Source organism: Lontra canadensis, unplaced genomic scaffold, assembly GCF_010015895.1.
Source record: "Lontra canadensis isolate GAN:19392208 unplaced genomic scaffold, GSC_riverotter_1.0 scaffold36, whole genome shotgun sequence".
Taxonomy (NCBI): Eukaryota; Metazoa; Chordata; class Mammalia; order Carnivora; family Mustelidae; genus Lontra; species Lontra canadensis.
Genome location: NW_022631030.1, coordinates 2,609,888 through 2,634,658, shown reverse-complemented (window position 1 = coordinate 2,634,658; position 24,771 = coordinate 2,609,888). Strand labels below are relative to the sequence as shown.

Sequence of the window (24,771 nt, the reverse complement as noted above, 5' to 3'; positions counted from 1 at the left end):
AGGACAGAAGGTGCCGACGCCGACCTGGGGAGCAGGCTCAAAACTCTGCTTTTAGAGACGCAGAGATCTCGGTTCAAATCCTGGGCGAACCTGAGCTGTACTCCTTTAACCTCTCTGAGCCTGAAGTTCCCCATCCATAAGATAATACCAACTTTGCAGGTTAAGAGGATTAAATGAGATAATACTTGAAGAGAACCCGCACACGGAAGATATTGGACAAATGTTACATCTTTCCTCCCTCCCTGCAGCAGAGCAGCGAGGCCACTGATGGAAGCTGGGTTAATTTGTATGTTTTAAGTTGGTTTTCTCATGCAAATCCATGAAACATGGCCTTCTCAGTTGGTTCTCCCAGCAATTTTGTCGCTACAAACTCAAACTATGCCGGCTGCTCACACCACTGGAGCAGAAAACAAAACCCACCTAACTTTGCCAGCTTGGGCCTTCAGGGGGCTTAGCTGTCATTTGTGTACGTCAGAAAACAATGCCCAATGGCCTTTGGGAAACAGCAGGATGCAGGATGAGTCTCCAGCTGGTAGGTGGCAGAGTAGGGGTGGGGGGAGAGAGGTGAAGCAAATCAGCACTTCAGGGACAGGGAGCTCTGGGGTACACAGAGGGAGCTGGGGGCTCTGTGCTGGGTGGACACTGGGCTACTTCCTTCAGGACCTCAGCCCCTTCCGGGTCTCCGAGCCTCCGGGTTTCCATCCGTCCACTGAGATTACAGGCTTGCTGTCAGGAGCAGATGAGAACCTAGGAGGTGGCCTGTGCATGTTAGTTTTCGCTCCCTTTATTCTTAAGAGGAGGGAGGCAAAGGCCTTCAAAGAGAAGGAGACACATTCACACGACTGCCTTGTGGCAAATGGACGTGCAGGGATTTAATTGATGTAGAAAACACAGGCTTGTCACAGAGCTGGCTGTTAACACAGGCGCTAGCCCCAAAGCACCCAGGAGGAGCCAAATCATGAAACGGAATTTTTTCTCTATGGTAGATGATGCCTAAAAAGTGGGCGTGGGGTGGGGTCAAAAGTTTCTTAGACAAAGAAATGAGAGGTAGGCTTGCAGAGACTTGGTGGCTGTGCAGCGGAGAGGCAAGGGCAACCCCAGAGCCTTCAAGACAAACACGGGGGCATTTTATTTAAATGATGGGACAGATGTCTGAGAACATCCACTGCAACCCCTAGGAGAGCCCTCTGACGGGAAGCAGGACTACAGGGAGCTTGACCCTGTGTGGCCCAGCCCAGAGGAGGGCTGCCAGGGGACAGAAACAAGAACCCACAACTCTCCCCATGGTGGTCCAGAAAGAGAAAACCAAGATATGGACCCAGAGACACAGACTTCTCCTATGGCTTGTTGGCTTCTTGCAAGTCGTGCGCTTGTGACCTGAGACTTGAGCTGGGGGTGGGGGTGGGGGGAGGACTCTGGGGAGGAGCCCAAGGGAAGGGAAGGAGCCAGCGGAGGGAGGAGGGGCAGCAGAGCGTCTGGGGGCCAATTTCCCAGCAACCTCTGGTAGGGCTCTGGGCCCAATCCTGAGATAGAGTGCTCAAGAAAGGAGACTTACAAAAAAAGAGAAAGAAAAGGGTCTGATCTCTCTGAGGCTGAGGTATTAGAGATGGGGCCCAGGGTCCAGACATGCTGGAGGCTTCGTCCTGGTGAATTAAGGGACACACGTCCACAACTGACAGAATCCCGTGCACAGAGAGCCCGTAGGCCCTTGGCCTCGGAAGGCAACTCCTAATACCTTGTTCTTTTCCTCCTGCAGGTGCCCGGGCTCAGACACCCCCTCCCCCACCCCCACCCCGTCAGTGTCACCTTGTCCAGACAGGATCTCACAGGAGGCCACACTCTTTAGCCTGAGGTACGTGGTCTCAGGGGGTGGGGGGCAGCTCATGGTTTCCAGCGCAGCCCCGGGTTCCTCCGAGCGGGGCAGGCAGCAAACAGGGCAGGAGAATGCTGTGTTGGGTCCAGAGCACGGGCGGCTCCACAGGCACTTGGTCGGGGTGCGGGAGGGGCTCGGGGCCTTAGTAATGATACACCCTCAGTCTGTTGTCCTCATCCAGGCCCAGATGCAGAAGGCCTGAGGTAGCTGCGGGCTTGGGCACCGAAGAGAAGAGATGTCTGGCCACAAGGTGAAGGAGGACTCTGTAGTCGGGTCAGTTAAGCGGGTCCAGGGAATGGCCAAGGCCCAGACGGGCACCCCCCTTGGACACTCCCACCGCCCAGGGCACAACCACACCTCTGCCATCCCAGCAACGACAGCAGGGAGGGACCAAGGCTCAGGGATCAGACAAAGGATACAACTTGGGGTCATTCCTGTAATGTTCTAGCCACTTTCGGTTAGCCTCCATCATGCTCTGGAAGTCTGTGCCGCCCACCTCGAGGCCGGAGCCACGGGAATGGGCCCGCTGCAGGAGACGCAGCTGCTCGCTGGGAAGGCAGAGGCCAGCGTGAGGGGAAGAGAGGAGCGGACGCATGTGTGGCACAGCAGACCAGCCCCAAGCCTCTCCCTCCTCCTCTCTGCACACCCCATACACCAGCCATGGCCTCCGCAGGGTGGCTTTAGCAACTCCAAGTTTCCTTTATTGGCAAGAACACCCTTCTGGAATGACGAGCGTCAGTACCCCCAAGACAAGGTGGTGAACGGCACCCTCCCCTCCTGATGTCAGGGCTCCCACTTCTGCCTGGTCCCAGCACATCTGATCAGTAAAAGCTTTCCCCTGGTGACTCCAGTACCTGCCCAGCATCCACTTCCGAGTGGGCCAGGGGGTAAGCAGGGGTGCTTAAGATTGGGCATCTGTGGTGGGGCGAGGCTACACTTGGCAAGGAAGAAGATGAATGGGAAATTAACAGGTTTAGATAACTGCCCATCTGCCTCTCCCACAGCGTGCCCCTCTCACTCCAGATGTAGCTAGCAGGACAGCGGGAAGAAGGGAGCCTATGAAGCAGACAGCGAGCTCCATGGCAAAGACAAAAGCCACACTCAAGGGCAGGAGGGGCCAGGCAAGGAGCAGGGTCCTGCCAAGGCTGATTTCTCCCTGCAGGTGCTACCAGGCAGCTTCCTCATAGAGCTGGGCCAGGGGAGACCAGCCGCCCCTGGGACCTCAGCAGGGTAGACTTTTCTCTGACGGTGGTAGAGGCACCTGAGACCCAGGCAGCTTTGTGGGGACCTGTCCGGGCTCTCTGGGCAACGCAACCGAACTTCTTCTCTGCTGGGAGGCACCGCAAGCAGCAGGCCTGTGTGATTCCACCCTGAGCCCACAGGAAGCTTACCTGGCAGACACGTAACCCAGCCTGTTCTCCAGGGGCGCGGGGCTACTGCTGAGGAATGGTACTCCAGCTGAAAAAGTGGGAGGAAATTATCCAGAAATGGGATGCAGAAGCCAGCCCCAGCAGGCCTCCTCCCAGCTCACCAGCATGCCTCCTGCCTCCCACGGACAACACAACAGCACAGGCTTCAGTGGTTGGAGGTGAGAGACAGGAATTGTCCTATTTACTTGTAAAATCAAATCTACTTTTCTATTTGGGTTGAGGCAGGGGACAGATATGTAACTTTTGGGCAAAGCTGTATGGCCAGGGGGTTCTGGGCAGAAGCCTGAAGTCACAGAGCCAGAGAACCAAACTCTAGTGTGTTATTTACTCCTCGGTACCCTGGAGCACAGCCCTTAACCTGAGTCTCAATTTTCTCATCTGTAAGGTGGGGATAAATATTCCTCTCTCAGAGGGTTATTAGAAGGACTCAGGCCTGGCCCCTCACACAAGGCACAAGATGGCAGTTTTTACAATGAGGACAGGGATGACCTTTTAGGTTCTGCTGAGCTCCAGCTCCCATCAGAAAGGCTCTAGGTCAACCGTCATGGCCCACAGAGCCTGTGGCTACAGGGTTGCACGCAAGCCTTCCTCCCATAATGGGAAGGGCCACGCCAAAGCAGGCGGTGGCAAGGAGCCAGCAAAGGAAGAAGGGACGGAGGCTTACTTGGGAAATACTTGCGCCACTTCTCCAGCAGGAAGTCGTCCACTGATTGAGCCACGGAGGAGGAGAGCGTGGGGCCCAGCCCGGGGTCCCAGGCCCACTGGGTGGTTGTGGGCTCCACTGGCGGCCAGGCCGAGACCCGGGCCAGGGAGGGGCAGGCGGGTACGGGGGTACTCCTGGGGTTCCGGGGCGGGGCAGGCACTGGCGTGGAAGTGAAGAACGGCGGCGGCGGCTGGAGGTTGAGACCACCCAGCATGCTGAGGACGCCGTTCAGCTGGCTGCTGATCCGCTGAAGGCTGCTGCTCAGGTAGTGGAACTTGTAGGGCAACGTGGCACTTGCAGTCAGGTTGACTAAAAGGGAGGGAAGGACTCAGCTTCAGGGCCCAGGACGGCCCCAGGCACGGCAGCACCCACCCGGCTGCCCTCCTGGTCTGGACAACAGCCCCTCGGCCCATGGGGACAAGGTGGGCAGCAGAGCTTCTGTGTTCCAGATGGTGCAGACGGGAAGCTGGCAGAGGGGAGAAAGCCTCTCCAGGGAGCGGGCAAGGAAGGAGGAGGAGATGGCCCTCTGCCCGGCTGCAGACCAGAGCGGCAGAGGGAGAACACCTCTCAGAAGGCACGGGAAGGTCCCTGTGCATTCAGGTAGCTCCGGACCCTTTCTGCCCTATGTGCTGGCAAACCCCCACGGGGTCCCTCCTCCCGAGTGCTCCTGAGGGTCTGCTCCAGACACGGGCTCCCACAGACCCACCCATGCACGGCTGAAGGAGGGAGGCTGCCCCTTGGCCCCCCGTAAGCCTCTCCCTCTCCATGGATACCATGGTCCTCCCCCTGCCGACATTGCCACTCATGAGGAGGCAGGGGGCAGGATTCGGAGCTTGCACTGCTCACGTCGTCCGTGTCGCTGAGGTCAAACGTCACCCCCTTCTTGGGGGTCTGGCGCCGAGTGTCCTCATCTAAAGCCTGAGGGGTACAAGCAGCAATGAGTACTGGTGCTTGCCCTGTGTCTTCTGTCCCGTGTCCATATGATGGCTGGGGCCTCTCTGGGACCCGAAGTTCTGGGAGAAGGACACACACAGCCTGCCTTGCAGCATGGGGGAGGGGAGGCAGGTGGGGGCTAAGAGGACACAGGACCAGAGCCCCTGTCCTGCAGCAAACTCAGGCTTCCCTCCTGCCACCCCCATGCCTCCAGCATCCAGAGCAACAGGGATGAGGCCACAGAGAAGGAAGGAAAGCCTAGGTGTGTCCATTCCAGACCCACTGCTGAACCCAGGGCCCAGCTCTCCTCAGGAACCACAGCAGGGGCCAGGGCCTCTCGAGAAGCTGCAGCACGAGGCTCCGGGTCTGCTTAGGACCTCTGCGCACAGCCGGCCTCAGCAACCTCAAAGCCACTGCCATCTCACCAGACCACAAGCCCCAGATCCTCCCCCCATGGGACCGAAGAACCACCCACAGCCCAGGAACAGAGGAGGGAGGCCGCACCGCACCTCCTCCCGGAGAGAGGACTCCAGCTGATTCAGCTTCTCCTCCTTCTTCTTCAGCAGGTCGTGGCCCTTCCGCATGGCTGACTTCATCTCATCCAGGTGCCTGGTCTCCTGGCGCCAGAGAGGGAGAGGACGACAGACCCGGGGGCTCAGGAAAGGTGCTGGAGTCCCGGCTGTGTGTGCTGTTGTCTGGGTGATGCTGGACAAGGCAGCTCTCAGTGTGGACTGTCCTCTTGAGAGGAGAACGCTACTGTTCCAGGCTCATAAGGATTCAGTGAGGTAGACTGTTCCAGGCTGAGCCCTGTGCCCGCACCTAACCCAGTCTCAAAGGGTTACTGTCACCCCAGGGTCACTAGTGCCCCTGCTCCCGCTGCCCAGCCTCTCAGCACTCAGCAGAGCCACGAGGGCCCAAGGGCGGCCTGCAGACGGCCCTGGGAAGCCTGCCCCATAGCAGCCCCGAGCACTGCCTAGACCCTCGGCTGGCTCCCTAAAGTCCTGGCCCAATTCCCACTGAAAAGGCCATCAGACAGGCGGTTCCACCCCATGTGCTCAGAAGACTCCCTGATGAACCACATCTTTAGTGGGACGGAATGGGCCAGCAAAACATGGATGTGCAATTTTAAAAACCTTACTTGTTCTTTTCACCTAGGAAGTGAAGAGGACAATCACCTCTGGTTACCATGAGGACCGAGAAAGCATCGTGCGCGGTGCACTGCCACGTCAATGTCAGGAGCTCTCATCCTCACGGACATGGATAATGGGCAGCCCCTGTCCCATGGCCCCAGGGCTAATGTGACCACACTGTGGGGAACCCACAGTCACCAGAGGCGACTGGTCCTGTCCCCCAACCCAGCGCCCCGCAGGACCAGCGGGCTCCCCTCAAGGCTCCCAACCTCCTCCAGGTCCTGGCGTGCGTCCTCCAGGGCCTTGGTGCCCAGGGGGTCCTTGGTGGCCTCTGGAGCACGGGCCAGCTCCCGGCGCCAGTGCTGCTGCGCGGCCTTCAGAGCCGACTGCCGCCGCCGCATGGAGCGCGTCTGCCGTACCAGGAACTCCTTGGCACTGCGGAGAGCCATTCCCTCGGCAGAGAGGTAGTGCCGGACGCTGAGGGGAGGCCGGGCCAGGGCAGAGGGGTTGGAAAGGGAAAGCACATGCACGCTGAGAACAGCTCCGGGCCACCTGAGTGCTTCCCCAAGGGGCCCACCCTGAGCACAGACTGCGAGGCCTTCACACTATAGTGTGCAGCCTGCTGCAGGGTCCCTCCATCCTGCCTCTAAAGGGACTGGGCCTGGGGCCTCCAGAGAGATGCCCAGACACTCCCAGCAGGGTGGTCCTCAACCAGAGGGCAGCATATCCCAGCATGCTGTGCCAGCGGTCACCAGGGGCAGATTCTTGGCTTGCTAAAGAAATTCCCTTGGTCCCCCAGGTCCTTGGCCCTGAACCAAGCCCTAGTGGTGGTCACGGTCAACCCATTTCCATTCACCCCAGGTCTGTGGTGCAGGCAGTCACCCTCTCATGGACTCCTGGACCCAAACTAAGGCTATCAGAACTCACCTGTCCAAGGACAAGTCGGTCTCCTCCTTGCTCTGGGAGAGAAAAGAGGGTACCTCTTTGGTCTGGTTCTAAGGACACACAGTAAAAAAGGCCCAGTCAACATCCGGTACACCGCCAGGTCAAGGGACCCCCCAAAGCCTCTCCCAGGGACCTCAACACAGAAATGGCTCTGGGGGCTGCTGGGCACCATTCGCTTATAGGCATCATTTGACTGATGGCAATGAGGAAGGGGGACTATTAAGGACAGGAGGCTAAGGTGGTAAAGCAAAGCCAGGACCCCTCCGGGAGCCCCGCCCCTGTCCCACCACCCTGTCCCTTCCAGGGCACAGAGAAACTCACGGTCCCAAGGGACTTCCTCAGGTCCTCAATGTGGAGGTCTGGCTCAAAACGTGGGGCAGCGCTGCTCTCCTTAGCTTCCAGCTCTTTCAACGTGTCCTGCTTCCTCTGAGCTTCAGCCTCCAGGTCGCTGTGATGGGGGGGCGGGGGGGCAGCAGGTCACGGTGACTGCTGGGGTGGGCTTCCAGCCTTGATCTCAGGAAGACAGCAGGACGGGGCACGACCGGAGCCGCTCACACTTCTCACGCCTACGCCCTGCCAAACGCAGCAGAGCCCCTCCACCCAGCTCCACCCCCACCGGAGCAGTGGGGCCCAGGGGTGTCACTGGCAGGCAGCGGGGAGGCCAAGTGCAGGGCCCCAGGCCACCTGATGTGCTTCTGCAGCCTCCGACTCTGGGCCTGCAGCGCGTCCACCTGGGACTCCAGCTCCGCCCTGCGGGCCCGTAACTCATCCAGGAGTCTTCGGAGCTGTCGGCTGGACTCCAACAGGTTCGTGTGCTCCTTCTTTGCCTCCTCCAAGTGCTGGTAGCTGGCTGTGACCTCCTGAGAAGACAGAAGTACCCGGAGACACCTGGGACGAAGGCAGGCGGCGGCAGCACAGGAGCAGGTGTGGACCTCAGGCCTGTGAAGTCGCTGTGCCGAGGGCAGGAGGCGTGCAGACTGCCACCCTCCATGGCCCCGCCCACGGGGCCCCCGGCTGGGCTCCTTCCAGGGGCCGAGCTGTCATCCTACCCCCAGCGTTCGGAACCTTAAAGCTGGGGACAGAGTAGGTGAGCCAAAGGTGGGGTGTTGCGGGGAGAGAGGGAGGGAAGGTAAAGGGCACAGGGCGGAGGTGAGGGAGGACAAGGGAGCCAGCCGAACCTCGCTCGCCAGCGCAGCCTGCCTCTGTGCGTCGAGGAGCTGCTGCTGCTCCTTTCGGGCCGTCTCCTCCTGCGGGGGAAGGAAAGAAGTGGGGGTCCAGGCACCCCAGCTCTAAGGGGCAGGAGGCTCCGAGCTCTCCTAGGGGAGCTACAACTCCAAGGTCCGGGGCTCCCGCGCTCTCACCTGGAGGCCCAGGTGAGCCAATTTGGCCTTGACCTCTTTGGTTCTGGTTTCAAGTTCCACCTCTAAATCCTGGAGTTTCCTTTCCTGCACAGAAATAGGTGGAGCGAAAGATGTAGGTGTAGAGAGAGTGCAAGGCATTAGCTGAGGGGACAGGAGGGAGCTCCAGAACCCCCTTTCCACAGCATACCCTCCAAGCTAGACTCAGCCTCATCCCACTTGCCCTTGAGGCCCCCGTGAAAGCACCACCTTGTGTCTTCCCAGTGGGGGCGAGGAGAGACAAAGCACCCACCCCAGGGTCCTGACCTCCTCTACTCCCAGGGATGTTTGCTGGCCCAGAAAACAAAGGAGCACATGTGCCCTGGCTGGAAATGGCCTGTGAGAGACCCCCACGCCTGAAGTTGTCCAGGCTCTGCTGGCCGTCTGCCCCCACCCCCACCTCTCCTGCATGGAGGTGTCCGAGGCGGGCTCACCCACCCTGGTCCCTGGTGACCACCCAGAGCCCCCACCTGCTGCCGGTGCCGACGCCGCAAGTCCTCAAGCTGCCTGTCCTGCATCTGCCTCACGGACTCCAGTTCTCGCTCGTGGGACCTGCGCAGGCGCTCCAGCTCCCCGGTCAGGTGGCCCAGCAGTTCAGCCCGCTGCTTCCTCTCCTGCCCGGGACAGGAGGCTGCTGGCGGGCAACGGCAGTGGCCCTCACCCGCCGAAAGCCACAGCCCCTCATGCTGGCAGACTCAGGTCAGGGAGGTCGGGGACCTCAGTGGCTCTCCAGGGCCAGCTCTTCGAGAGGAGGAGAGCACAGAGGAGCACCCGGGCCTCCCCCCAAGAAAGCCTGCACCCCTCTCTGCCACTGAAGCAGGCGCTGGTCTGAGACCTCCCACCCCCACAGTGGAAATCTGCCTGCCCCGCTGTCCGCTGTGTGCAGCTCCTCGAAGGAAGAGAGCCCATTAATAAATTCTCACTACTCTTGAGCAAGGTCTGCATCAGTTTGGAAAGGGAGCTGCGACATTTTATCACAGACCAGCTACTTCTGTGTGGGAAAGGACCATCCGGACAGGCTGGGATATGGGTTTCAGGTACTAGAACAGGAGCCTAGGAACCCTGGGCCGAGGCCCAGCTGTGAGCCAAAGTGAGGCCCCACCGCCGCCCCTGTTCACCCCGTGAGCCAGCCCACGTATGGGGGAGGCTGAAGAGGGGCAGATCAGACCCAAGGAGGGTCAGGCTCTTGCCAGTCTGTGTGTGCTGGAAAGTCTGGTTAACCCTGACGGCGCGGAGTCGGGCTGGTTAAAGCCGAAGGCTTTGGGGTCAGACAATCCAGACTTGAATCTCAGCTCCGCGACATACTAGCCTGGAGCCGTTGGGAAAGGAGCTTACGCTCCAAGTCTCCGTTCCACTTTCAGACTGGAGGTCGCGATAGTCCGCCCCTCCTCGGCGTGCTGGGAGGACTAAATGAGTCCGCACCCGTCAGGGGCTGAGAACAGTGCTACAACGGGGTAGGAACTCAGTGCCTGTGGGCCCAGCCGCTCGGGGAAGGAAGAGCGCCGGTCTGCTGCGGCTGCTGGAGTAACCTGGCCATCAGGACTGCACCAGTGTAGGCCAGCCAGCTGCCGGGGACCGCAGAGCGTGTGCGCATGTGCCGTGTCTGTGCGTGTGCACGCGTGTGCCGGGTCTGTGCACGGGGGCAGGGGCAAGTCACCTCAGCCTCGTACTGCTCTCGGGCTTCAGCCACCACCTGCTGGTGCTCCTCCTTCATCCTGTCCATCTTCCTCTCGTGTTCCCTCTCCACCTCCTGGCGCTTCTCTCGCAGGAGGCCGCTGAGCTGCAGGGTAGGCAGTGGGGATGCGACATGCAGGCGTGAGGGGAGGCCCAGCACATGCACCCCTCCGCACTCACGCCCGAGGGCAGGGGGCTGGAGAAGCACCCAGCTCGAGGGAGCGGAGGCACAGAAACGCAACCAGAAGACCCAGTCCCCGCCACACCTTCCAGAGCAGAGCCGGGTCTGCAGGGCCAGGACGGAGCACCCAGGACAAGCACATGTGAGGTCGAGGGAGCCCAGCAGCACTTACCTCTTGCTCGTATTCGAGCACGTGGTGAGCCCTCTGCTGAGCCCTCTGCTCCGCCCAACCGAGGCTCTCCTGCACCTGGACCACCTCTTTCTGCTGGGCTTCCTCCATCTTCCTCTGCAGGCTGGAGACAACCTGAGGAGGCCCCAGCACAGGGAACGGGACACTCAGTGCCATGGAGCAGCCTCAGGGACTCCCCTGCTGGGGGCCTAGCACCCAACCCCAGGGGGGTTCGGGGGCAAGGAGGCTCCCGCCCCAGTGGCAGGCCTGGGGTTGAGTTCTGCCCGCCAGCAGCGAAGGGGCCTTGAGGCTGTCCCTGAGGGAACAGGACGCAGGCTCTGCCAGGCAGCCCAGGGCCGGCTGCATCTCACCTCCCTGTGCTTGGCCTCCAGCGAGGAAGAGAGCCGCTCCAGCTCGGCCCTGTGCTCCCTCTCCAATGCTGCCGCTGCCTGGGGAGCAACAGGGGGCCCGTGAGGGCTACAGGGCAGGGAAGCCTGGCCGGGCACTGACCCCGGAGGGAGGAAGACCATGCCTGACTCCCTTCCAGCTAAAGGGCCAAGGGGAAACACAGACACATCTTTGTTCCCCCAGAATAACTCCGTCCCTAAAGGTTACAACTAGCAAATGAACAGGAAATGAAGGCCAGAGTGGAGGGCCATTTCAGTAAGCCTCAAGTCACCACTCCCAAACCCTTGCCCCTGGGCTAGGCCCCAGATACACAGGTCATACTTAGGCCTCCGAGGGCCTGAGGCCGTGAGGGCTGGAGGTCCAGCACAATCTGCCGGAGCACCTGTGCGACAGGGATGCCCTCCCCCACCTCCTGCAGTCTCTCCTTATCTAGCAAAAAAGTTCCAAGTGGCGGGACTGTTCCTTACTTCCTGCTCGTATCTGGAGACAGACCGTCAGGAGACAGGACTGAAGGCACAGGGAGTAAAGACTAAGGAGAAACCCCCTCCTCTAAGTGTGCAATCTCTCTACAGCAGGAGAGGTGAAAGGTCATCGCAGATGCCCCTCTGGGACAGGGATGGGGACAGGGCACCTTGTACTCAGAACCTGGCCTGGTCTAAGTTCTTTCAGTCATGAAATCTTCCCAAATCCACAGGCCATTTCCCCTCCAACCTCTTCACTGTCACATACAGCACCAGCTACCGCTGGCTCTAAAAAGCGCCCCCGGACACCTGCCACTCCCTCGCTGTGCCATGCAGACCTGGCCTAGCACCTTGCCCTGAGACAGTTGGGCCCGCGACGATTGGTGGGCCCAGAAAGTCGGCCTACCAACCGTCGCCTATCTCCCGTGCCAGTGGTGCAGACACCTCCTCTGTGCCTGGTCCCCGACCCCACATGCCCAGCCCGGCACCCAGCCCCTCCCCAGGCAGCCCAGGGGCATGTCAGGCGGGAGGCTCCGCGCTGCAGGCTCACGTCTTTCCTCTCCTGCTCCAGCCGCTCCCTGAGCTGCTGCAAAGCCGCCTCCTTCTTGGCATTCAGAGCAGCCTGCTCTCTCTTCTCTGAGGCCTCCATCTCTTCCCTGAGCTGCTCCAGCATCTGTCTGCTCCGCCGTTCCAAGCTGGCCCTCTCGGCCTTCTGGAGAGACTCCAGCTCTTCTCTCAGCCTCTGCAGGGAAGCCTCCCGCTCGGCCCTGAGCGGACAGACGGAATGGAACGTGCCCGTGCATTCGGGGCGGCTCCGCCAGGGCGGCCGGCTCGCGGTGCGCTCACCTGATGCGGCCCTCGTCTGCTGCGGTGCTGGACCGCACCTGGGCCCGGAGCTGGGACAGCCTCCGGCTCTCCTCCTCTCTCATCTGAGTCTCTTCCTCCTCAGTGGCTTTCCGCAGCTGCTCCTTCAGGGAACTGAGATGGAAAAGAAGGGCAAGTCTGTCATCATCCCAACTCTAGGTCTCCAAATGCCTGTAGCTTGCCCGCGAAGTTTCCTAAATCCGGGTCCTGCAGGGTAAGAAAGAAAGACCTTCCGGGGTAAGGAGGGGCCAGGAACACTTCCTGCTCTTTGCTGCAGCAAGAGGACGACAGGCTGCTTGAACCCAGAACAGCATTTCTGCCAGGGGCTCCCCTCTGCGAACAGGTACACCTCGGCACGGCATTCACTCAAGGACAGATGGAGTCTGGTCCCAGCCCGGCTCCGGCGCCGCGTCCTCTCACTCACAGCCTGATCAACAGTTCCAGCCACATCAGGGGAGCCACCACCTCTCCATGCCACCACACTCCCCCTGGCCTCGGGGCCCCTGCTCGTGCTGCTGCCTCCCCCGAGTCACATTCACCGCTCACACCCGGCTTCCTCCTCTCAGAGAAGTCTCTCTAAGTCCGTCTGGGTTCACCAATAAGCCTTTCTGTTCCCCTCGCCCTTTCTGTGAGGCCCTCGCTTGTCCCATGCTGCTCTGTACCGCATATCATAATTTCATCTTTTGTGTGTGCCTTTTCCTTACAAGTCTGGGAGCTTCTCCAGAGAAAGAATCGTGTCTTAGAGTCTGTTATATCTGAGGTGCCGAACACAGTTGCTGACATGAAGTAGGTGCTCCATAAACGTCTGTGGGATTGGAACAGCATCACCCAGCCCCAACCTACAAGCAAGCACCAATGATCCGTGAGGGATGTCTTATTTATGGTCAAACCACAGTAAGCATTTCATCCCAGGCAGATACCCCCGCCCACACAGCCCCCACAAGACCAGGGGCTGTGTGCTGTGCACTCAGGGAACTCAAGCCTAACAAAAACGTGATTCAGAACGCCTGGGTGGCTCAGCTGGTTAAGCCACTGCCTTTGGCTCAGGTCATGATCCCGAGGGTCCTGGGATGGAGTCCTGCATTGGGCTCCCAGCTCAGCAGGTAGCCTGCTTCTGCTCACTGGCTCTTTCTCTCTGACAAATAAATAAATAAAATCTTTGAAAAAAGAAAAGAGAGAAAAGAAAAAAACATGATTCAGAAGACAATGTCTTTGAAAAGCTTCCTGGTGAATTCCAAAGCCAAAGAAGATTTCGGGTCATTTTCCTTTCTTTCTTTTTTAACTTTTTTTAAAGATTTTATTTATTTATTTGACAGAGACACAGCAAGAGAGGGAACACAAGCAAGGGGAGTGGGAGAGGGAGAAGCAGGCTTCCCGATGAGCAGGGAGCCCAGTGCAACTCCATCCCAGGGCCCTGGGGAATCATGACCCGAGCTGAAAGCAGATGTTTAACGACAGAGCCCCCCAGGCGCCCCTTTAGGGTCATTTTCTATTTCAAGTGACTTGCACCACTGCTCTCTTCCATCGTGACAAAAAATTTGAGTTAAATGAAAATCCTCCCTCCTGGATTCCCCAGAAACCCCTTCTCCTTGTCCTATGGCTCCATTTTCCACAGAGCACCATAGGATGTCAGAGTTGGGAGGGCCCTGAGAGGTCAAGTCCTTCATTTTACAACAGTCTCTCTTCATCTCACAATTAAATTCAATCTCTTTGTTTTACAACTAAAGAAACTAAGGGTCAAGCCTGTCTTCCTGCCTGCCTTCTCAGTCAAGAAGTATCTGCTACAGTCATCTGTGGCTTCCAGAAATTTCTACCAGGTGGAAGTTGCCCAGCAGAGACAGCCCCAGCCCTCAGATAGTCTCATGTGTAAGCAGCAACAGGGTTCTCACAATGAACTATTTCACAGCAAGTCTGACAGGGCACTACCGACAGAAAAATCACTTCATGAAGGCCACAGAGACCATTGATTTCAACTGGAAATAAAATCTAGAGCTACAATTTATTGAGCAACTACCATGTTTCAGGTCCTGAGTCAGCTACTTTTGGCAGGCTAGTCTTCAGCACAACCTAAGAGGGTTCCTAGAGGCCTTCTGGAGCTGGGGGTTTAGCAAGGGATAGAAAGCACAGTCAGCCAGGCCTGGGGTAGCCAGGAAGAAGGAAGGAGACTGGCAGGCTGGCAGGGAGACACTACCAGGATTTCCTCTTAGGCTCTGCCTGTTAAGATCAGCCAAGTCATACCACGTTTGGGGGACACCGGCCCCAATTTTCATTTGACTGGAAGAGGATGCTGCTGCCTGGCAGGGGATCCCAGAGGGGTGACAGAAGGGTGGGCCCTGGGTCACCAGATTCTGTGTTGGGCTAATGACAGCGACTGTCCCCAGTCCTCTAGGTAGCTGGAAATGGGTTTTCTATTACTCTCTCTAAATAAACATTTTATACACTCTTTGCTATGTATGATGTAAAAGTAAGTCTACCACTTTTGCATGTTCTATCCAAGAGAAAAAGATTTGAGCCTTCAGTTACATTGCTAAATAAGTGGAAAACATATTAACACCTTTTTGTAGCACCTGTCCCTCCCTGGGCCTGTGACAGAAGGCTGACTACGTTCTCAGTCGCCACTCTCCCACACTCTCCTCCTAAAGGGGCACCGATTTTATGCCGCCAGGTAGAGAGGCCCAGCTCAAGGACGACATTTCCCCGTTTCCTTTGCAGCCAGGGGTAACTCAGGAGATATAAATGGAAATTATTAAGTAAACTTTCCAAGAAAACTTCTTTAAAGAATAAACGTAAGTTATTGGGTGAAGTTTCCAAGACAGCACCTTAACAGGGACAGAATGAGCTGGAAGCTACCCCTTTTGTACTCTATTCCTGTTCTTCCTGCCTGCAGCCCAGACATGATGGCTGGGGAGCCAGCAGCCATGCTGCACTCTGAAGAGACCCTGTGAGCAGCCAGCACCAAAGGCAGCAAAGAGAATAAAGGACCTGGTGACTCTGGAGCCGCCATGCCAGCCCCAGATGCCTTCCTTATAAAAATAACCTCCGGCTTGTTCACATGTGTACACACAATCTCATTCACACAGATCCAGCCCAGCCTTACAGTGTTTTACTTGTCAAGGGCCTCCCAGCCAGCTACACAGAGAGCAGGAACCCAGTTAGAAACTTCTGGGTCCTGGGAAACAGCACCTCACACTGTATCATGTGGTCCCTACCAACCTCACTGGGTCCCAACAGGGCCCTGACTCCCAAGAGAGGACAACATTGTGGTTAGGAAAACAGGCTCCAGGCACCGACTGCCTGGGCCCTGTTGCTTATTAACTTCGACATCTTGGGCAAGTCACTTAGCCTTTCTGTGCCTCAGTCTCTTTATCCGTATCACAGTCCTGTAAGATGGGGGGAGAGTAACACCTCCTCAGAGCCACTCTCAGAACTACACCAGTTAACGATACAAAGCATGGGGACCAGTGTCATCTCTCAAAAAGTACTGGCTACTCCCACTATTATCACGCCTCCCAACTCCATCCCAAAAAGACGAACTAGGGAGCCCCTTCCTCCACATAGGGCCATGGAGGAGGGGGAGTCTCAGTGGGGCCACCGGGTCTCCAGGGCAGGGGGAGGGGATCACTCGCCCCCCACCTCACTGCGGGGCCCCGGCAGCTCGCCTAAGGGGAGGGGCAGGACCTGAGAGACTTCTCTTTCTGCTGCTGCAGCTGGAGCATCTCCTCCTCCTCCTCTTGCCACAGCTTCTCCCGCAGCTGCTGCATCTTCTCCTGCTTCGATTCCAGGAGCCGCCTCCGGTCTCGCTCCAGTTCCTGGGCCACAGCCTCTTCCATGGCCTTCAGTGAAGCCTGCTTTGGGGGAGCTGCAGGCTCCGCAGATCGCCTGCCAAGTTGGGGAGACAGCATCTCACCAGATTTGATATCCCACCCGTTAGATACAGAACAACGCACGCGGAATCCTCACGGAGGGCCCAGGGGTCCAGAATCACACACGCCAATCAGGCCGCGCCCCAGGCTGGAGGGAAGCCTAGCCCCTCAAAGATATAGGCAGGATTTGTTCATAGAGCAGAGCAAGCCCCACTGCGGCTAAGGCCCCAAGAGCCGATGGAGAAGGGTAGCCCATGGTAGGCTCTCAGGGGATCTGGTAGGCTTAGGCCAAGGTGAAAATCTAAAGATGTGGCTCCAGATCTGGCAGCCAAAGACTGAAGCTCTGTGAGTAACGGACTGCTCCCCGGGATGGCTCCTGGCCCTGTTTCTGTCTCCCCAGCAGGGCTCTGCCTGCTACTCAAGACTCCACCAGCAATTCGGGGAGCCCCCAGAGGCTGCTCTCTGCCGCCCAAATCGAACACAGGCCGATGCTTATGAGCCGGCAGGAGCAGCAGCAAGTCTCCTAGCCCTGCCACCCAGAAGAGTCCATGGAGGTCCAGCACAGGAAGGCCAAGGGAGCCAGGCAGGAGACTGTTCCCTCCTCCAGAGACAGCAGCAGGAGTGCACCAAGAACGTCCTGCTCCATCTCTCCTTGACAATGCCATATTTTCATCTGCTCAGAGTTAACTCCATGTTTAGAAACGGGTAAAAGAAATTCAGCGCTAACCTGGATGCCTAAGGTGAGTTTTAAGATACAGAATAATGGTCCTGGTGGAAGAGAGGTCTATAAAGTCATGAGGGTTCTCGAAGGAAATGCCCAGAGAGAAGCCCAAGAACATCTGGGGACACAAAAGCATAAGCAGCATAAAGTACTTCGCCTCCCGGAGCAGCTTCCCTAAAGGCCAGCGCCCGTGCGCATTCCCAGGTCCCTGATCTTCCATTAGAAATTAGTCTCGCCACACAACCGCCACCCTTCCCGGACAGTGTGCAGTGCAGCAGGCCGGGCACACTGGCCCCGTCAGCCTCAGCAACACATGGGCACAGCCCACACCAAGGAGCACTGGGACAAGAGCAAAGAAGGGACACAGGGCCCCCTTCCCCTCACTGCAGCAGATGGAAGGCAGTGGCCGTGATGAGATCAGAAGAAAACAAGGGCTTTGGAATTCCATCTCAGCCCCTTGAGACCAGAGAGAAAAGGAAGACATTAAAGGCTCCTAACGTCTCTGAATACCATTAAAAGCCCTCCTTCCCACTTTCCTAAAATCATTAACTCAGACTGGGACCAGCCTTGAACTAGGCCTTCAGTTCTCCTCTGCTCCCAACCCCACCTCCGCCCTGCTTCCCGTTGCCGGCTCTCCTCCAGGTCCCCTGACACAGACCAACAGATGCGGATGTAAGAGACGTGGCCGCCACCTCCTCTGAGAGTCCTGCTCTCCGAGAGAAAGCCTCTCCCCGCAGCTCTCCGCCTCATCAACCCTCCAACTCATTTCCAGCCTTGGCTGAAAACATCTTTTTTCCCTGAGATGGTACCTCTGAATGTCTCTCTCCCCCGTGGGCTGCGGAGCTACGTGGGGCCCGAGGGACAGATGCTGCGGAAATATGGGGCCTCAGACGGCGTGGCAAACTGAGGCCCGGCGACGCGCACGGGTGAGCGTCCCTGCAAGCTGGCACGCGGGCAAGAAGGGCTGGCTTCCAGCAGGCTCTTCCCTGTGTCCCCGTTTGAGAACTCTAGTGTCCCCAATGTCCCACTGAGGTCCAAGGCCGTCAGCAATGGTCCAGATGATTGAGGAGACAACAGAGAAGACGAAGCCTCAGAGGAAGAGGCGGGTCTGATTTCGAGGCCACTCCTCAGGTGTCAGCATCAGAGACCCAGTTTCCAACAGTCAGCAGCCAAGAGGACACCCCGCAGGGGCATCATCATTTCAGGCTGGCCACCAAGGAAGGCGACCAGCAGGGAGGGCAGGCGCTGCAGAGGGAGGACGTGGTGGCGCCCGGGACATTCTAAACTGGCTGCACGGCCACTAAAATTGCAACCAAAGAGATCCCATGCCCTTTCACGTTTGGCCCAGTGGTCTGAACTCATTTACCCGCTTTCTACAAACACGTCATGAAAGGTGCTGGGATCACCAAATCCCTGACTCTGGGACCCAGGTCTTCAGGCCACAGAGTGCACACAGGGGCAGCCGCTTGCTGGCCCCTCTGCCCCTAACTGCTTCTGATCCAGCTTGACAACATCTGTGAAAGGCAATGGATTCAAGGAATCATGGTTTTTCTTTTTTTGTTATTTTACGATGTACTGACATCTGTGGAAGTTTGCTGATAGAGGAGAGACTTCGGGTCCCGGGACTAGCCAGCTCTTACTGACAGCCAGGAACATGTCTTTCAAACCAACCAATCCCCCAGGGAGCCCACACCATAAGCACCTCCTTCCAGAACTCACACCAAATCATGCAGGGGCCAGCCGGGTACCAAGCAACTGGAGGGCCTCCCCCATAGCCGAAATCCCGCCCTACGTAGTCAAACTATCCAATCCCACACTCACTCAAGATACTTACCCTGACTCGCCCATTCCTTCCCATGGAAACCCCAATAAGGGCTCTGGGCCATGGTCTCCCTTCTCGCCTCTTCTGCCTCCTGGCATACCCTGCTCCTTCCCCATGTGGCCTAGCACGGCATGGCATGCCCTCCTCTCTCTGGAAATGTAAGTAATAAATTCTTCCTTAATGGCAGTGGCCTGTGTGGTCACTCAGTCACCTCCATAAATTAAAATCCCATGGGTAAAAATGAGACCCAGACACAGAGCTACTCCTCACGACACACAGAAATGGAGCTGTGAAGATGAGTAATGAGGAGGTTACGGGGCCTAAGTCCAGTCTCCGAAACACGACTGCCTCCTGTCCTCAGAGAAAGCACCCTGACCCACTGTCCACGGCTGCCAAGGAGACTTGGGAAGGCCATGTCATTCCTCGGTGTCAGAGCTGTCACCACCTGAGCCACGGGGCTGCCCCTTCCCTGCATCACCGCAGTGCGGTGGTGAGGACAAGAGTCAGGAGCTCACGCGCCCTGCCAGCTGGGAGTAGGGCACCAACCTGTCTCTACTCAACATCGGCCCCCATCCCAAGGACTCCTAATCCTTTCGTGGCACTCGGTTCACAGACGTGACAAATGGCACAACCCTGGCTCCTGCCTCTCCACGCAGAGAAAAGGACCACCGGCTGCACACTGAGTAGGAAGTCTAGGGCTCCAGTGACCAGAGCCTCGTCCTAGTGATACAACCCACCAACGAGGTGATGTGGGGCAAATCCCTTCACTGCAAGCCTCAGTCTCCTCATCTGTAGAAGGGGTAGAGGGGAAGGAGACAATAGGAGGAGGAAAGCTCAATGATCTCAAAGTTTGAGAAGTGTGAGTAGAACAACAGAGGTGAGCTTTGGACCAGGCCCAAAATGCATATACTGGATTTGGTATAATTCCATTTACGTCAAGTCGGAGAACTGGAGAGATGCACCTAGCGGACCAAAGCCAGAAGCCTGGGGACCTGGGGTGGTGCACGGGGAGGAAGGGGACATGAGGAAACCTTCTGGAGGGACGGAAATGTTCTACCTCTGATCCGTGTGTAAGCATGGGTTGATTTGTACAGTTCAGGTTTATGTACTTTCGGTAAATACCTCAATAAAATGTTGCTAAGAAAGCGAAAAACAGTGCTTTGGAGAGTGGAAAACGGGATTACCAGGTTTCCGCTAGCCCTCGTGTCCACCTTCATTCACGGCTGGCTGGGGTCTCAAAGCAGCACACGCAACAAAGGGCGCACTCAGTCTTCCTCACCCCACCCCCTCGGCAGGGCCCCCAGGGGTGGTGGGCACTTAAGCAATGCACACACAAGGGAGGACAGGGACAGACGTTAACACTGGCCCTTACGTCTCTGGGAAGACTGGTGGGGCAGGGCTGGCCGCCACCTTCTCCTCAGGCTCCTTGGCCTCTTCCTGCTCAAGGCCCAGCTCCGTGGCCCAGGAGAGCTGCTCCCTGCCTCTCTCATTGTTGGCAGGTGGGCTTGGGGTCTCCTCCCTTGATGACAATAAGGAAGCAACTGTGTTATAGCTGGTGGGAAGACAAGAGGCTCCAGGTGTACCCATTCAGGGTCAGAGAGCCCTGATGAGGACAAGGGAATCAGCCCCAGCTATGTGTCCCTGTCTCGGGCCTCACTCTCCCTGGTCTGCCTCTCCTCTGGCTGTTTACAGAGGGCCGCAGACGCACCCACGCGGGCTGCGGGAGGGTTGTGGTGCCCGGGGAGAAGCTCTGCACACAGCAGGTAGTCTGTGGACCCAACATTGCTGCGGCTCGGCTTTCCCGGGGACTCCTCCCAACTGAACGTGCTCCAAACCAGCTCTGACGCCAGCCTCTTGCTTTCACCGGGAACAGAAGGACTAGCAAAGGCAAGCCAGGCTCTGGGCGGGGCTGGGGCACGAAGGTCCCCTCAGCTGGCCTCAGGGAGGCCCAGGACTCTGCACTTCCCTCCCCGAAGGGCCTGGCACATGACAGGGCTCTCCTTGGGTTTGCTGTAGGACTAGAAGTGGGATGACTGCTAAGGGCATGGGGAGCACGGGCAGGTGGGGATGGGAAAACATGCCCCCCAGTGGGGGGCACAGCCCAGGTGGGAGACAGTCTCTGCCCCAGCCCCCGGCAGGAAGACCGCTGGATCACAAGAGATGCTCCATTGTTCAAGAGTTTCTAGGCTCCCCAATCGGTTGGTACACCCCAGTTTTAGCTGTAGACAAGGACTAGGAAGAAGCAGGTTTCCTCATTCCCCAGCTCACATTGTGCACTCGTGGAAACCTGCGAACCCACCCCAGCTCCCCACCACTCCAGGCTCCCCCAGCAGTCGCTGTCAGCCCCTATCCACACAACTACATGCCTGGAAGGCCTCCCGCTCCCCCTTACCTCTGCAGGGAACCGGGAAGGACGGGGCTGCCTGCAGAGTCCCCAGGCTCCTCTGCCTGCTCCTGGTTGAGCTGCCCCTCAGAGGCCTGCAGAGGCCCTTCTTCGGTGGCCTGGCTGTGAAGGGGACTCTGGTGCCACCTCCCAGGCACCAGTGGAGGAGACAACCTGGTCAGACCAGCCAGGGCAGCTGAGTAAGTCCTGCAGGGAGAGTAGGGAGAGAACTGGAGAGTGTGATACGTGGACCTAGGTCCATTCCTCTTCTCAGACAGGGCTCCAGCCCCAGCCCTACATCCATGGGGAGCCACGGAGGGTAAAGCAGCCAGAAAAGCAGGAAGGGGAACCTCCCTGCTGAGCTCTCCCTTTGCCTGGACCAGAGTCAGCCCGCTCAGATCCCTGCATTGCATCTGCTTGTCCCGGGGTGACAGCTGGGCCCTCTCACGGCTGTGTCCACTCCCAGTGCTCACCATCACTGAAGCCGGACAGGGATGGAAGAACTGAGCAGAAAACAGGGTGAAAGAGAGAAGCCAGACTACAGAAAGGTCAGACGACAGAAAATGCAGGAAGCTGGAGCTTTTAGCTTGTGGGAAGGCTGACAGAGCCTCAAGGTTCAAAAAGCAGAATGACTGGCCCACTTCCTCTTCCAGAGTGGTGGCTCTCCTCTCACAGTAGCCCGGGCCTCAGAAGCTGGAAGGCTCTGTCCCCCTCTCCCAGTCTCTCTGCTCTCCGTACCCGTTTGTCTGCCTCGCACGTGAGCACCCACAGTGGGCTACAACCACTGCTGATACGCAAGGCAACAGCTCCAAGCCAGTTCCTCCAGCCTCGGCCCACAGCACCGCACAAAGTCCCACCAAATGTACCCACATTCCTGTCTCGGGGCAGAATCCAAGGGTATGCTCGTGTACACACGTGCACATGCACATACAGACTCTGCGAGGCCATCAGGTCAGCTCACTGTCTGCCTTCAGGCAGGACCACACTGAGCCAGGAGCACCAAAGCCAGGAATCCTGCCCAAGTCCACCCCATCCCGAAGATCCCAGAGGGCGGCCTCCCACATACTGTACCTCTCCAAGCCTCTGGACGGCTTGCTCTGCTGCTCATCTTGGCTGGACTGGCTGCCATCCTTGTCTTCTCTTCCCAACCTCTGGGCCTGTAGGGAAGGAGCAGGGGCAAGTATATATTGGAGAGGTCGGCATTCGGGTGCCTTAATTCTCCAGCCAACTCCTGCGCCTAGGAGGAAGTACGAAGAGGTGGCTCTTGAGAAGGATGACCACTTGGGACCCAGAAGAGGAGGACTGGCTGCTGTATCATGGCCCCTCCGGGGGCTGTGCCTAAGCCGCCAGGCTCACAGCTACTTCCAGGACTGGCTTGGCTGGCCTAGGGAGGAAGAGCCAGAGGCCACAGCCACTGACTGCAGAGTCAGAAGCCAGAGGCTAAAGGAGAAAACATATAAAAAAGAAAATCCTGCCTCCTGTCATTGGAAGCCTTCACTGAGAGCTGCAAAGAAAAAGCGGAGACATCCATGAACACCTCAAACCCACAGAGGCCCAGACGTGCAGCGCCAGTGATGTACAGGGAGGCTGCGTGATGGGCATTGGTCACTGAGGCAGCAGCCAAGCACGTGGAAGAGGAGGGACCCTGGAGAAATGGGGACATGGTGAAAGGAGAGGGCACTACTACATTCCAGACGGAAAGGATACCTTTTGGGCAGCCCCAAGGAGGAAGACAAGGTAGTCCACTGCTTCACTCCGGGCCCCCTGAGATACCCAGGTGCCATCAGTAGCCAATGATGCCCCCCCTTCCCAGTCAGGGACTGATTATACCACCTATAAAAAACAAAACAAAACAAAACAAAACCTCATGGAGTGAGGTGATGGGGGCGCAGAGGGGGAAAATGTCAAGCAGACGCCACGTGGAGCACGGAGCCCAACACAGGGCTCGATCTCACAACCCTGAGATCATGAGCCGAAATCAAGAGTCGAACACTTAACGGACTGAGCCACCCAGGCGCCCCCTGCTCCCATCTCATTTTAAAGCTTGCGTGTCTAGGCTGATCTAGCAAGCTGGTGAAAGGGCTACTGCTGGTAAGTTCAAATATTTCCTGCAGGGGTGGGGCCTCGGGGATGGCCGCACCGTCGGCCTGGACTTGAGCTCTCACTCCACCACTTCCTAGCCGGGGACCCAGTCTACTCCACTAAAAGAGGGGACAGTAACTCCACGGCTCACAGGACTGGCAGCGAGGATTACAGCAGCTCACGAGCATAAAGCCCGACTCCTGGCCCAGAGAAGGCAGGCCCCACATGTCAGCTCCCCATTCCCGCTCCTCCCCTCTCCCCACCCTAAGGCACAAAACCCTAGCGCTGGCAGGGCCAGTCCCCATCCAAGACCCCACACTCCTCTGTCATGCTGAAGGGAGCCCCGTCTGTTCTGGGACAGCAGAGTTAACAGGAGAGGTAGGGCAGGTGACAACTCACTCCATCATTGCCTGCGGGGCTCCGACCGGGCTGGCCCATGGCCATGTCCCCAGTCCTGTCCCCACAGCCGCCCACGCCTCTCCGCTGGCAGCCGGAGCCCCGGCAGCTGGGGCCGACACTACCATCCGGACGGGTGAGGAAGGGTAGGGCCCGAACTAAAAGTCAGCTCCCCCAAATTCCATTAAAAAGAGAAATGCTGCCTGAGTACCTCCCAGTTCCCGCAGCAGAGGGCTCCCTGCAGCGCTGCCACTGCTTATAATGTCAGCCTGGGCAGAGCCCGCAGCTGGTGGCCCCCCACCCCCTCGCCCCTTCCAGTGTTCAACTCACCACCATCTCCCCTACAAATCACACCGAGCTCAGCAGACAGCTCCCTCTCTCACTTTCAGGGGAAAAATGAAAACCCACACAGGCCAATCTATGTAACCAACTAAAATGTAAAACGGATAACAACGTGGGGCAACCGTAATAAAAATGAGGGGCTTGAGCCCTGAGTCCGAAAGGATGGCCTCCTTGGCTTCAAGGCTCCTTAAGGACAGGATCTGTGTCTAAGTCATCTTTGTATCCCGCTGGGGGCCAGATGTCCCCACACAGAGCTTCTGTCTGGGAGGGAGACAGACCCAAGAACCATAAAAGAGAAGAAGTAGAACTACGGGGAGCAAAGGGACAGAATGATTCATCCTGCCTGGAGGAGGTGACATCAGAAGTGGACCTCCACGACCACCTCTGGGAAGGGACAAATGGGGAAGCAGCACGGCAGGTGGCGCAGTGAAGGAGGCGGGTGGTGCGCCCCGGGAACAGTGAGTGGTGGGCACGGCTGGCGCGTGGCAGGTGGGCCGAGGGGGAGCCTGCAGGGGCTGAAAGGGCCAGGTCAGGAAGTGGCCTGGAATCCACAGTCTACAGTGCTTTGCACATGAGCAAGTGGTCATCCCTCAGTTGCTAGAAAAATGGATAAACACATAGATGTACACTGCAGGGCGGGGAGAAAGGATGACTTCATTCATGGCAGCAAAGAGCAGAAATGATTGACAGCCCATCGCAGGCACAGTCAGGGCCATCCCTTATTGAATCAGAAGGGAGGGAGCTCCCGGAAATGCACCCTCAGATGGGCAGAGCTTGGCTGGGGCTTATCTGTCACCCAGAGAGACTCACCTCCCAGTGGGCTCCATCCAGGACTGGGGAAAGCACGTTGACATCCAGCAGGTGCGCCGAGATCCGGCCGCGAAAACCAAAGTCCTAGAGACAGTGGAGGGGGAAGTCAACGCTACCCCCGTCACAGCATCCCCCTGGGCCTCTCCTCCACCTCCCCACCTTCCAGAAAGGGGCCTAATGCAGG

The 24,771-nt window shown here is 57.9% G+C and overlaps 1 protein-coding gene across 5 annotated transcripts in view; it reads right to left on the bottom strand.

Moving 5' to 3' along the window:
- Positions 1-1,853: 1,853 nt before the first annotated feature.
- The window catches only part of LOC116874157 (centrosomal protein of 164 kDa-like), a 59,477-nt gene continuing 36,559 nt past the window's right edge, over positions 1,854-24,771 (bottom strand). Inside the window, exons 10-33 of one of the 5 annotated variants that reach the window (XM_032868586.1) lie at positions 24,588-24,671; positions 22,029-22,114; positions 20,967-21,164; positions 19,947-20,093; positions 18,587-18,724; positions 15,847-16,047; positions 12,151-12,282; positions 11,855-12,071; positions 10,807-10,884; positions 10,439-10,570; positions 10,069-10,191; positions 8,882-9,025; positions 8,376-8,459; positions 8,193-8,261; positions 7,699-7,874; positions 7,336-7,462; positions 6,997-7,064; positions 6,339-6,546; positions 5,449-5,556; positions 4,780-4,924; positions 3,968-4,315; positions 3,265-3,331; positions 2,293-2,421; positions 1,854-2,112 (exon numbers count right to left, since the gene is read on the bottom strand). In XM_032868586.1, the coding sequence (XP_032724477.1) occupies positions 2,016-2,112; positions 2,293-2,421; positions 3,265-3,331; positions 3,968-4,315; positions 4,780-4,924; positions 5,449-5,556; positions 6,339-6,546; positions 6,997-7,064; positions 7,336-7,462; positions 7,699-7,874; positions 8,193-8,261; positions 8,376-8,459; positions 8,882-9,025; positions 10,069-10,191; positions 10,439-10,570; positions 10,807-10,884; positions 11,855-12,071; positions 12,151-12,282; positions 15,847-16,047; positions 18,587-18,724; positions 19,947-20,093; positions 20,967-21,164; positions 22,029-22,114; positions 24,588-24,671 (3,306 nt within the window). In that variant the 3' untranslated portion in view covers positions 1,854-2,015. Of the gene's footprint in view, positions 2,117-2,292; positions 2,422-3,264; positions 3,332-3,967; positions 4,316-4,779; positions 4,925-5,448; positions 5,557-6,338; positions 6,547-6,996; positions 7,065-7,335; positions 7,463-7,698; positions 7,875-8,192; positions 8,262-8,375; positions 8,460-8,881; positions 9,026-10,068; positions 10,192-10,438; positions 10,571-10,806; positions 10,885-11,854; positions 12,072-12,150; positions 12,283-15,846; positions 16,048-18,586; positions 18,725-19,946; positions 20,094-20,966; positions 21,165-22,028; positions 22,115-24,587; positions 24,672-24,771 lie in introns of all 5 variants that reach the window. The other 4 variants (XM_032868588.1, XM_032868587.1, XM_032868589.1 and 1 more) reach the window with 4 other exon arrangements.